Consider the following 12283-nt stretch of genomic DNA (forward strand, 5'->3'; position numbering starts at 1 on the left):
GAGCCCCATCTCTGTGGTGCAGCTGCAGGGGAAGGTGAGGGCTGCAGCTGCTCTGAAGCTTGGGACAGATGGGATCACTTACTCATTAAAATATTCCACTTTATTAACAGCATATTTACACCTTTTTATCCTGCTCTTGGTCAACCGTGGTGCACGTGGAAAGGTAAAAAAGCATCAAGCAATAACCACAAGATGAAAACATTTTAAACCTATACAAGACTTTATACACAAATTTATACAAAGGGACGCTTAAATAATACAACTGGACACAAAAATATACACTTTGAGAGAAATTCACATCAGTCATCGTATAAAGCTCTTCTGTCCTAAGGGTCCTGAAAATGTAGGACTAAAACTTTAGCTCTGTAATGCAAAAGGGTTGTGGTGACAGTCCTCAAAGGCCACTGGAGAGCACACGGCCAGGGAGCCCCGTGGCTCCCCCCTCGGGCCGTGCATTCAAGTTTTGAGGTCCTTGATGATTACACAAACATCAGCCATGGAGTGGGGGCCTAAACAGTGCTGAGGGCAGCACCCACAGCAACAGCTGTGGGCTCAGAGCCGCCCAGGCTGGAGCCAAGGGCTGACCAACCACCGTTCGTTCCAGAACAGGAAGAGTAAATGCACTTACATGGAAGGAGCCGGCGCTGCTCCGCAAGCTGCTCACCCGGGTTACATCAGTACACGCCTCAAGCCTGCCAGGGGCTCCCAGAGAAGCTGAGACCCATTCACCTTCTCCCTGCTCCAGCACATTTACATTAAGGCTTTGAATCGTGTGACACAAGATTTGACAAGGTTCCAGGGAAGGGGTCCCTGGGGCTGGCCCTGCCTCTCACTGAGGCTCAGGGGGGCTCCAGCTGAAGCTCAGCCCTGACCCAGGCAGGCCCCGTGCTGCTGCCTCCACTCCAGTCCCTCTGAGCCACAGCCTGGGGCTGAGGAGTAACAGTATTTCATGGCGGGAGACGAGGATGTAACAGGTGGGTTTTAAAAGCAAAGTATTAATTCAATGGCAACATCTTTGGAGAAACTTCCTCTTTTTTCTTTAATTCCTATGGATTTCATGCAGAAAGACACTTCTTAAGCTTACCTTAAGAAATGCCACCTGTGATGGAATGTGCATCCCAAACTGCTGGAGAGAAAACGAGGCTAAAAGACGTTCCTGGCTTTTTGTCATACATTCGTGTCTTGCAGTAAGGGTTCTTTAGCTTCACCGGGAGCCTGGGGACTGTGGGGGTGTCCGTGGCTGCCACAGTGTTTCTTCCAGTTGCTGGCTCGTACATTTAGGTTTGTGTGTTCAGGAATAAACAAGGCAACAAGTAGTGCCAAGAGCACAGAGCACGCTCCGAAGAGGAAGGGGGGCCCAGGGATGATGGAGTTCTGAAATGAAGCACAGAGCACGTGTGAGCCTTTCCCCACACCTCAGCAGCTGCCAGGGCTGCTTACACAGCAACCAGCTCGCACCAGCGCCTGCCAGAGCTCCCTGCCCTGGCTCCTCAACAAGGGAACATCAGGAACTGAAGAAGAGACAGAGCTGGTTACAGGACAAGGGGATAGACCCATCCACCATGTGCAAGGTAAAGGCAGAGACCAGAGCACAGTGCTGCTGTTACCAGGGTCTGCTCACAAGGGTCAGCACTGGCCTCGTTACAATCAAAATCTACTTCAGAGTTTAAACTAAACCACAGCAGCTAGTTACAAAAAGCAAACAGACCAGCAATCCTCCCCAAGGATGATTTAAGAACCTCTCCTTTACACAGCAGTTGCTGTTGGCACAGCAAAGTGTAATACAGGGACTGGTGGGCACGTGATGGCTTTGTCTGGGGTCAGGGAGAAGAGGCGTTACCTGCTCTAAGTGGTACTGTGTGACCACAGCCCCTCCTGCCGGCGCCTCGGGCATGGGCAGCTCATTCAGTTCCACGTGAAAGATGTAGAATATAAAGCCATAAAGTGCTGGTCCCAAGCCATTACACAGCCCACGGATCCCTGTGATCATCCCCTGCACGACACCTGCGAGAAGCACAGTATGCTGTTACCTCGACTGATACATTAACAGGCATCAGTACCACCGGGGCTTCAGTCACTTCACCTCCCACAGGCAGCAAAGCTGCACGATGGATGGCAACAAACGAGGGACCCGGGACACCCGTCCTCGCAGGTTAATGCAGGTTATCCCCCACCTGCCCGTGGGCACAGAGCAGCCGAGAGCCCTCTGGTCCCTGTGTGGGCAGCGGCGCCCCGGGCAGCCCAGCACACGCCAGGCAAGCCCCAGCCTGCTGCTGTCTGCTCCACGGGAGGTGCTGAAGGTTCCCCCTCCCCGTGCCTTGCCCGGCTCACCCTGCTGGTCGGCGTCGGCGCTGCGCGACACCAGCGCGCTGACGGCGGGGAAGGTGATGCTGGACATGGCTGCCACGGCACCAGCCGCCCACATCATCCTGCAACACACACAGAGCACGGGCAGCCCCGGCACAGCCGCGGCGGGGAGCAGGGCTGGGAGCAGGGCTGGGCTCCGGGCTGCCCGGGCCGGGGGTGAGGGGCCGGCCCCAGGACACGCACGTACCAGGGCTCGGAGCCGAAGCCGTACCAGGCCAGCTGCAGGATCTGGAAGCCCAGCCCCAGCAGGATCGTGTTCTTGTTGCCAATGGAGCGCATCAGCAGGCTCAGCACTATTGTCTGACAGGAGGAAACAAAGGAAAGTCCTCTAAGTGTCAAACACATGCCAATAACCACAGGGATCTCATCAGCCTGGCTGCTTTGTCTCCTCAGTGAAGGTAACAAGTGTTGATCCAAGCGGCTCCAGCAAAGGCAAGTCAGTTTCTGGAGCTGCTGGTGGGTTCCCCCCAGCGTTTGGCCCCTTCCCCATTAGCAAGGTGGTGCAGCACGCGGCAGGACCCACCTGTGCAATGATGGACAGGATCCCCAGCACTGCTATGAACGCTGCAACGCTCTCAGATGAAAATCCCATTATCTGTACTCAAAACAGGGCAGTTTGTTAGCCACAAACTGTGTGTCACAATGTCAATCACCAGCACCACACACCCTGCAGAAGGCTCCTATTATTCAACTCCTCCTTAACTTACCAAACCAGTCGGGTTTTCCTCCCCCCATTAAACCAAGCAGTACACAAAAAGTAAAGGGGCAAGAACAGAAGACAAGCAAACGGTGTCCTCAGAAACACCCCCACCAGGTGAAACACTGGGAACCCCAGGGACCAAGAGTAATGCAAATAACAACAACACATGAGACACTGTTCTCTCATTCATCTCTTTTTGTCTCTCTAAAGACAGACAAAAGCAGAACAGTGAAAGGACTTAAGTCAGCTGCTGAGAGCCTTTTAGCTACCTAACCCTTCTGCATTCATTCAACCATACTGAAAGCTTTCCTGTGAATTCACTTCTATCCAAATCCACACCAGAAGTTGAAGTTACCTGTCTGAGGTATAGGAAGAAGCTGGAATATTGACCTGCCTCTGGGAGGTAGGAAAGAAAGACCGTAATGCAGATGAGCAGCACAATGGAGTCCTGGCCGACCTTCTTCAGCGACTACAGCAAGAAGAAAGGATTATAAACCACTGCATGTTCATCCTCAGAGCAGCCTACCTGGGGAGAGTCTGAGAGGGGTGCCATTAACGGAGCTCAGTGTGCTACCACCACAACATGCCCCGTGTGTTTAGCGAGGTTGTTGGCAGAAATATCAGTGACAGGAAAAAATAACGGGCTTTGATTTTGCAGCTCGAAATGGCCCAAGTTCAGTCTCTCCCCGCTCTCTAAAGGTCCCTTCCCAGCTAACACAACGTTCCCTGCTGAAGCAGCTTACTGCAAAAGGGTCAGCCTGTTCCCAGGAGATGGGGGCTCCCCAGGACGCCGGCCGCATCTTCTCCGGCAGCGACTCGGGCACGGCCACGAGGATGAAGCCGATGTCCAGCAGCGCGATGGCCGTGGCCAGCACCACCACCAGGCTGTCGCCGTACACCCGGCCCAGGTAGGCACCGATGGCAGGGCTGGTCACCAAGCTGGCTGCAAAGGTTGCTGAAACCTGCAACAAACAGCAGCCCTGGCTCTCACTGATGTCGTCAACAGCGTTGTCGCCCCTTTCCCTCCGTCTCAGAGGCCCAGCCGCTCTCGGCAGCGGTTTCCCCGTTGACCACGTACAGCAGCTGTGTGTTTCACACAGCCAACAGCTTCCAACACAAGCACACTGACTGCTCCCAACTGGGCAGCAGTGTGAGGCTGACAGCACTCTAATGAGCTCTACAGCCTGCTGATCTCTCTGGGAAATGATGAGCTGTATTTTATCCTCATATTAGTAAAACACGCAATGCTTCATGAGAAACAAAAGGACACGTGTCAGGGGCACAGGAAGTGTAACGTGCTGCATAACCCAACCCTGTACAGTGCACCTTCAGAAAGTGGACTGCAGCAACCAGTTGCCCTGGCAGTGGAAGGTTTTACCTCCCAGACAGACTGAACCTTCTCAACACATCTCAGTCCCCGATGTGCACGGGCAGAAACTACCCAGTTCTGTATCGGCTGCTTTCAGCTCCTCCTGCAGGGTCCGACAATGGGTCCTGTAACCCAACACAGCTCACTCTGCTCCTCCCTGCAGCCCAGGGCTGGGAGGCTCCCAACACCCTGCTCTGGGGCCAGTGGGAGGAACTCGGGAGGGAGTGGTTGCTCGGCTGCATCTGTTGAGCTGCAGCATGGCAGTGAGGGTGAAGGCCAGCAGGAGCAGGTGAGGTGTCACACAGTGGCAGCTCCAAACCACCCAGGAACAGAAAGTCACAGTTTTGAAAAGGTGTCAGGGTGAGAAACACCAGAGGACGAACCAAAGCCCCTCAAATGGCATCACTAACACTGACAGTAACTGCTAAGACAGATGTCTGAAAGACAGCTTGTAATGTGGTCATATGTTGCACTAAACTAAACCAAAATCAACCTGCCAGCAGGGAAACAAAAGCAGTTCTGAGCAGCTTTACCTACTGAAGCGTTTAGTACTGAAGAGCACAGGAACAGAGCCAAACCATACGTACCAAACCATAGGCCATGCTTCTTTCATGCTCTTGGGTTATGTCTGCTACATATGCAAAAACCACAGAAAACGTCACTGCAAAAACTCCAGAGACAGAGATCACTGCGAAGTACCACCTAAGGACAGCACAAAAACCATGAGAGTGGCTGCACAGAAGCAAAGAGTCTCTATTTATAACCCAAGTACAGTTCAACAGCAAATCCCCTTGTCCAATTTTTCCTGACAAATACTGAGATAACCTTGGGCAAAGCCAACATGAGCGTGTCTGGCTCCAGCTGTGCCCTTCCTCCTCAACACACTGAGCAGAAAGGCAACAGCTACAAACCACTGCTGTCATTAGGTACTTCTAGGAAAGCAGGTGTGAATCTAATTGGGGCCGGGTGCCCACGGCCCAAAGCAAGCTGGGAGCGTCAGGAGGTCTCAGCACTGGCCTTGTCTCTGTGCTACAGACACCAGCACTCCTCACTGGAACACTCCTCATGTGCTCCTCAAAACAAGCCCCCAGAGAAGGGGTGGAGGCTGTACCAACAGTCTGTGTGGCAGAGGGGAAGCTGAGGGCTTCCTGAGGCGCTGCAGCCCAGCCTTGGAGACGTCCTGCCCCAGGAGCCATGTGCCAGACATGAGCTACCCAAAGCTGCAGCAGTTTACAGCTCCACAAACAAGGCTGTAAAATGGCAGCAACACTGCAGGTCACTGCAGGCTGCTTCATGCCCCAGCTAGCATGAGGTACAGTCTTCTTCCTGCAGATGAGGAACACAGCCACAATAAAGACCTGCCGGGTCTGATGGATGCCACTGTAATGCCCTCTGCAACTGTGCAGGAGGAGGAAGTGGGGCCTACAGCTTGGAGCTTAAACCAGCAGCTCTGACAATTCTGACCAAGGCGTTTGGCCTCATGGCAACTACTTCAGTTTGACTCTGTTGTCCCAACCTTGCACCCAAGTGAGATAAAAGTGTCAGTCTCCCATGGAGCACAAACCATGTCATACCAAGGATGCTGCAAACAGCATCGTGCTGCAACCTTGGCAAGAACCAGCAAACCCAGTGTGAAGGGATGTACTAACCATGGGCTGATCTTCATCAGTGGTATCGGTGCACAGGTGAAAAACACAGTTAGCAGCAGGAAGGACTTTCGGCCCCACACATCAGAGAGGGCACCTATGAGCGGGGCACTGAGGAACGACAACAAGCCCTAAACAAAGCACAACACTCTCAGTTAGCAGCCAGTGGTTCCAACAGCACCAGCTGAGCCCAGCACAGTCCCACAGCAGGCAGGGCTCAGCTCCTGGTACAGCTGACTGCACCAAAAGCAACGTGCTCCAGCACTGCTCATCCTCTGTCCCACCTCTGCTTACAGGAAAGCTGAGATCTACACCTCAGGGCCACGCCAAGTGCAGAAGATCCAGTCCTACCAGCAAGTCCATCAACTGGGCTTCACAGTTTATTTTGCATGCACATAAACACAAGTGACTGAAAACACCCAACTGGAGCAACAAGCTCCAAGGAGACACTCTCAAAGCTTAACACCTTGTGTGTCACTTGGCATTAGTCAGACACCTTTTTACTCGCCAAACCCAAACAACAGGTACAGAGCAAGCACTGCCTCACTGAAAGTAAAATGATGCACATTGGGGTTCCTGGCAATAACTTATTCCCCTGATTCTTGTTTATAGAGTGAAAGCTATATTGAAAAGCCTGTGGAACGCTTCTCCCAGTGTCAATCATTTCTATATCCCTCCCACCATTCACTTTAAACCGCACTTGTGATTAATCTCTGTCACCTTACCTTTACTCCTTGAATTAGCCCATTCATGAGAAACGTGTGTTTTGGGAAGGTTTCATGCAAAACCTGGAGAAGAAACACACAAGGGACAGAAGCATTTATTAAACATATCCATTTAGAGATGTGCCAGTTATAAACAGATGTTTGTAAACAGTATGAATCTGGAACTACAAATAAAGACACCACACAACATTAACTACAGCTATGCTCATGATGCACCCAGCTTCTACAGTGGCACACCCACAGCAGCTCTGCATTTTCACAGAGTATGGCAAAAGGAAGAAACAAAAGACCACAAATGATCTGTTTCATCTTTAGTTCACATGGGAGGTACTGCTGAGATGTTAGCTTTACTTGGTAGAGGCCTCAGTTCTCTCAGCACTCTGAGAAAGATTCACATCATCTAACTTCAGCGTCTGGAATCTAAACAGACACAAGAGGCACCCCTCAGTCTGACTCCTCTTCTGGGAGAGGGATTCCTCTCAGCAACTGCTGTGCAGGTTTATCTCCAGGAGGCTGTTCTGGTTACCAACAGTGTACAGAGCCACACCACTGCATTTTAGGTGGAGTTTGCTTGGAGATCTTTGAGCCCTGGCTCCTTTTAATTTGTAAGCATGTGTCACTCAAAGATGAAATCAAATGGAAAGTAACCAACTGCATTTGAAAATGGTTTGGTACAAACAGGTTGGTGTGACTGTCACTAACCACAGGGAAGCTCAGGCTGGTGTCACAGGGTCTGTGCTCTGAAGCTTCTGCTGAAGCACAGCCAGCTCAGCAAACAGCTCCCTCCTGCACACACACACACCCACACACACCCCATTTCACCAAATTTCAAGTGTATTTTTTTTGTAGCACCTTGAAAGCAAAGGTAGTTTCATTAGCATCTTACTGGTTTCAAGTCAGCAGCTATTTGGATGTGAGCTGCACACACAGCCCTGCTGCAGCATCACCCACCTTTCAGGGCAGCACTGCAACTTCCCGATTCCACGTAACAAACCCAACGCTTTGCACTTGCACAATGGTATGTATAATTGCCATTCAATTCAGGAGACATTGGGCAACTTCCACAAAGGTGCTGAACTTCCACAGTGTGAGGAAAAGCTGAAGGCTGTCACTTACCACCAAGGTGGGTGCTGTCAGGAGTCCCCAGGCGAAGAACTCCAGGAAGATCACTATAACAGCGTGGTACACACTCGGGGAGCCTATTCCTTGAGGCTAAAACAAGAGAAAAACCAGGTGGTTAAGAATGTATCAATCTGTCACAGTCCTGAGGAATGCACCTCAGCACTGGGCAGAGGATTGAGAAATTAAAAACACCTGGATGCAGATTTTCAAGCCGACTGGTACCGAGTGACGTTCCCTATTTAACCCGTTCCTGACATCACCCTGAAGTGTCTGAATCCTGCACAAAAACACAGTGTGCTCCCCTCCCAAACAAAAAACTAAGCCAGTTACAGGCTGCTGTGGGAAGGGATGCTGCTGAAAGAGGAAGCAGAAGCCCCTTTGCAGAGTTGGCCCCATGCTAGAAGAGATCAGGATTTCCGAGAGTAACATATGAACACAAAAGGTGTGCTATGAAAGCACCTCAGCACTCTGATATTTTTCCTTCCCAAGCCCTCTTTGGTAAATACAGAGCTACCATACAGAGATTTCTACTCTTTTTTCAGTCTGTTCTCTTAAGGAGGTAAATTAACAGTCTTGGTAGGTACAGAAAGTGGCTCTAATGATCTTCACTTCCCACAGTTCCCTTCCCTGTCCACCCACAACCCTTATTTTAGTTTTGGATTAAAAAAATGTATCCAGCTCTGCACAAAGTGTAAGTAACAATCTCCCAGTGTTTGCCTCAGTCTGATACAGAAAATCAGGTTCATGTTCAGAGCCTCTAGATTCCTGTGCAGTTACAGACTCATGATCCCTGCCAGGTGTTAGAGCCAGGTTAGGGATTGAAACCACCCCGTCCCTCTGAGCCCCGGGGCCCAAAGCACCTCCACTCTGTTCACATCCAGCAAACAGGAGCTCAGCAGCCACCAGCTCTGCAGCCACCTCTCTCTGTGCTGCCCTTGTCTCACCCTGCAGGTGCAGCCCAGGAGTGAGACTGCAGGTGTTGGCTGCCCTCTGTGCTGGCACCCAGCTCAGCAACCCAGCACATGCTGCCATTGCACGGCAGGGACAAACAGCAGGACACTGAGATCCCAGAGGTTAAACTCGCTTGCTGCCTTGTTGCTAAAGCTCACTTTTCGCAGGTAACTGGTACTTGCTCTTATCTATAAAGAAAGAAGTAATCCAGTCTCATTTAGATCTCCACCTCTATGGCTGTTTTTCAAGACAGTTGCAACTCTTAAGCAGCAAAACCTCTCCTGAGGTGGAAGAAAGCCAGAAGGAGGTTACTCTGTGGTTACATTACAGTGCATTAAGATGTGTCCTGGACATTCATCCCTCCAGACCCAAGTACTGGTCTACTGTACCCTCCTACCCCACCACACATGGGCAGGAGGTGGGTATTCAGCCCCACCATAGTCTAGAAAGGACCACCACTGTGTCATGGAACGGTGTAACCTCAGTGGCCCTAAATCAGGTGCCTTGACACCTGGAGGGAAAAGATGCAGAGCCTTTGTGTGAACAACCTGGACCCGAGATGTTCCCACCAGCTCCACTGCCACCCTTCTCTGCAACCACGTAGCCAGAGCAGAGCATATTCATGTTTGGCAACATCTGTGACACAAAATAGCGCTCTAGGAGCGCCCTTTCCTCTTCTGGGACAGAAAATACTCTTAATCACACACTTTGTATTGTCAGTCAGGCCAGTGACACAAGGAGTGTCTGCTGGTGACCTCAGACAACAACAGAGTAACCATCAAAGCAACAAAGGCATCAGATGAAAGCTCAGGGTTGCTGTTGTTCTGCAGAAAGAAGAAGGCACCCAGTCAAGCCCTCAGAGCTCTGGTTCTCTCCAGCAATACCCAGCGTGTACCTGCCGATTCGCTCTGTGACCACTTCAAGAATGCACAACCTCACACAGGACGAATCCAGCTGCTCAAAAAGGAGGCAAAATGCAGAGCAGAGCTGTAACCACTGCACTGGTGTCGCTGCCTTTCCTTTGGTGAACCTGACAGCGCACACTTGAGCACACACACCACCGCACGTTTGTTTTCTCTGACACAGCTACTAAGCTGCACACAGCACGCCACAAACACACTATAGCACAAGGAGCCTGGCCTCCTGCAGCACCCAGCCAGGGCCTCACCCCAGCAGGCACAGCCTCAGCACAGGCTGCTTCCTCCCTGCACCTTGGGCTTTTCCCTTCCCACATCACAGTCCGTGATTAGAAGTGACAACAAATGAAAATGACCACAGTTCCCCATCAGAAAACTCTTTTTGGCTGTGACACTGCCTATTTAGCTGCACATTCTTACAGGCCAGAGCCACAGTTTCCTCCGACGTGAAATAAGTTGTTTCAGAACAAACCAATGGGGCTGGGTGCTGTGCACTTCACTGCCTGACTCACCATCCGTCTGTCAGCTGCAGACTGTCAAGATGTGGGCCACTGCCACTTCCCTTCTTACCACAACCTTCCACAGCAATGAAACACTGAGCACTGATGTGAGATTAAACTTTCCAGCAAAAACCTTTTAAAAGAACCAGTTAAACCCCAATCATAAAGTGTTTGCTGCCCTTATAAAGTTGCCCTGCCATACCACACTCAAACAGGGCATTTACACTTGGAAAACGTTCTCAAAACACGTGTCTGAAGGCAGAAAGTATCACACACTGGTATTTTTGTTACCTAACACTAACCAATGTACCCTCATCTAACATTTATACCCCACTTCCCACTGGCCTAAAAGCCACTGACAGTCGTACAGAGCTTGTGCAAGTTCTGCTTTTGAAACTGGCGGTAGGCACTGAGTGCAGACCCACAGCACCACAGCTCTTATCACATCCTTTCTCCTCTCTTGGCACAAGAAAGGTACAGTTGAGAGATAAAGGCCACTTGGAAGGCCATTTTCTTTGAACCAAGGATTGTTGCAGAGGGAAGCAGTGAAGCACCACAGCCCAGGAGTAACAAACACCACTTACTCTGCTTCTATTACTCGTTCTAAAACGTTTGCACTGAACGTTTGTACAAAGTCATCTCACACGTTTCTGTCTTTACACACAGTAGGAAAAACCTGTCAACAGGCACCACTGGAATTAGCTTTGCTTCTCACCACCACACAATCCAGACAGCTGGGTGAACAACTACACTGTAGGTGACTCTGACACCTCCCTGTTCTCCATTGCTGCTCTGAAAAGAGAAACTGAAAGGCCACCTGTGATTCAGGCTGTCAAGAAGTCTCCTCCTTTGCAACAACGACACTGTACTGAGAAGAGCAGACATCAAAGCTGCACAACGCTACGCTGCGGAAAGAATCCGGGGGCAACGATCCATTAGAAGCGATGTTACTCATCAATTCAACAAACCCGAGCTCCAGCAGCATAAACGCTCGGCAGCCTCCTTCCTTTTGAGGTGTGTGTGTGCGCACAGGGGGGAGCGGGGCAGCAGCGGGGAGCCGCAAAGCGCTGCTGCCAGGCCGCCCTCCGCGCCGCCCGCTCGCGGGGCTGTTCCCTGCCGGTCCGGCGCGGGCTCTGCGCCCCGGGGCCGAGCTCCCGCAACGCCGCCGCTCGAGCCCAAGTGCCGCCCGGACACGCTCCGCGCCGGCTCGGCAGGGCGGCAATGGCCCGCACACAGCCCGCACCGCGGAGCAGCCCTGCCGAGCTGGGGGTGAGCGGCCGTCCCCCGGCCCGCACACAGCCCGCAGCGCGGAGCAGCCCTGCCGAGCTGCGGGTGAGCGGCTGTCCCCCAGCCTCGGCCCGCACACAGCCCGCAGCGCGGAGCAGCCCTGCCGAGCTGCGGGTGAGCGGCTGTCCCCCAGCCTCGGCCCGCACACAGCCCGCAGCGCGGAGCAGCCCTGCCGCACACACAGCACGCACCGCGGAGCAGCCCTGCCGAGCTGGGGCTGAGCGGCTGTCCCCCGGCCCGCACACAGCCCGCAGCGCGGAGCAGCCCTGCCGAGCTGGGGTGAGAGGCAGGAACACCCGCGGCTGTCCCCCGGCCCCGGCGCCACCGAAAGCGAAAGGCCGCGGGCAGCCGGCCCCCGCCCGCCAGGCCGCAGCGGCCGCGCCTCGCCTCACCGTCCCGCCGTCCTTAATGATGATCTTCTTGGCCAGCATGATGCTGCGGTTGACGGCGCGTTTCTTCTTCTTCCCGCCCTGTGTCATCGTCCTGCGGGGGGCCGCGGCCGCCGCGCCCGGGCCTGGGCCTGGGCCTGAGCCTCCGTGCCGCGCGCCGCCGCTCCGCTCACGCACCCGCCGCCGCCATCTTGCGCCGCCGCCCCCGCATCACGCGATCGCGCCATTGGCCGGGCGCCGGTCACGTGCGCAGGGCGCCGCCCGTGGCGCTGCGGGCGCTGGCGGCGCGCTCAGAGCCGGGGCGGGCGGC

At 53.1% G+C, this 12283-nt stretch overlaps 1 protein-coding gene across 2 annotated transcripts; it reads right to left on the reverse strand.

Moving 5' to 3' along the window:
- Positions 1 to 78: 78 nt before the first annotated feature.
- On the reverse strand, positions 79 to 12148 carry MFSD14A (major facilitator superfamily domain containing 14A). 2 transcript variants are annotated; one of them, XR_009819398.1, is made up of 13 exons: positions 11977 to 12148; positions 7924 to 8019; positions 6808 to 6870; positions 6086 to 6213; positions 5024 to 5138; positions 3811 to 4029; positions 3423 to 3536; positions 2891 to 2962; positions 2555 to 2667; positions 2332 to 2429; positions 1841 to 2004; positions 1085 to 1374; positions 79 to 736 (listed from the first exon to the last, which is right to left on the reverse strand). XR_009819398.1 is itself a non-coding variant. In XM_062004387.1 (12 exons), the coding sequence occupies exons 1-12, from the start codon at positions 12061 to 12063 to the stop codon at positions 1168 to 1170; spliced, it is 1476 nt and encodes a 491-aa protein (XP_061860371.1). In that variant the 5' UTR covers positions 12064 to 12148; the 3' UTR covers positions 79 to 1167. The 2 variants fall into 2 exon arrangements, 1 of the variants encoding a protein (XP_061860371.1); XM_062004387.1 differs by having other exon boundaries at positions 79 to 1374.
- Positions 12149 to 12283: the final 135 nt, after the last annotated feature.

This window comes from Colius striatus, chromosome 10 (genome assembly GCF_028858725.1).
Source record: "Colius striatus isolate bColStr4 chromosome 10, bColStr4.1.hap1, whole genome shotgun sequence".
Taxonomy (NCBI): Eukaryota; Metazoa; Chordata; class Aves; order Coliiformes; family Coliidae; genus Colius; species Colius striatus.

Excerpts from the sequence above, each read along its gene's own strand:
- MFSD14A (XM_062004387.1), bottom strand. The coding sequence starts at position 12,063 with ATGACACAGGGCGGGAAGAAGAAGAAACGCGCCGTCAACCGCAGCATC. Across the intron at positions 3,537-3,810 it reads AACAGGCTGACCCTTTTGCA|TCGCTGAAGAAGGTCGGCCA; the intron begins GTAAGCTGCTTC and ends TTCTTGCTGTAG. Across the intron at positions 2,668-2,890 it reads TCCTGTCCATCATTGCACAG|ACAATAGTGCTGAGCCTGCT; the intron begins GTGGGTCCTGCC and ends TCCTCCTGTCAG.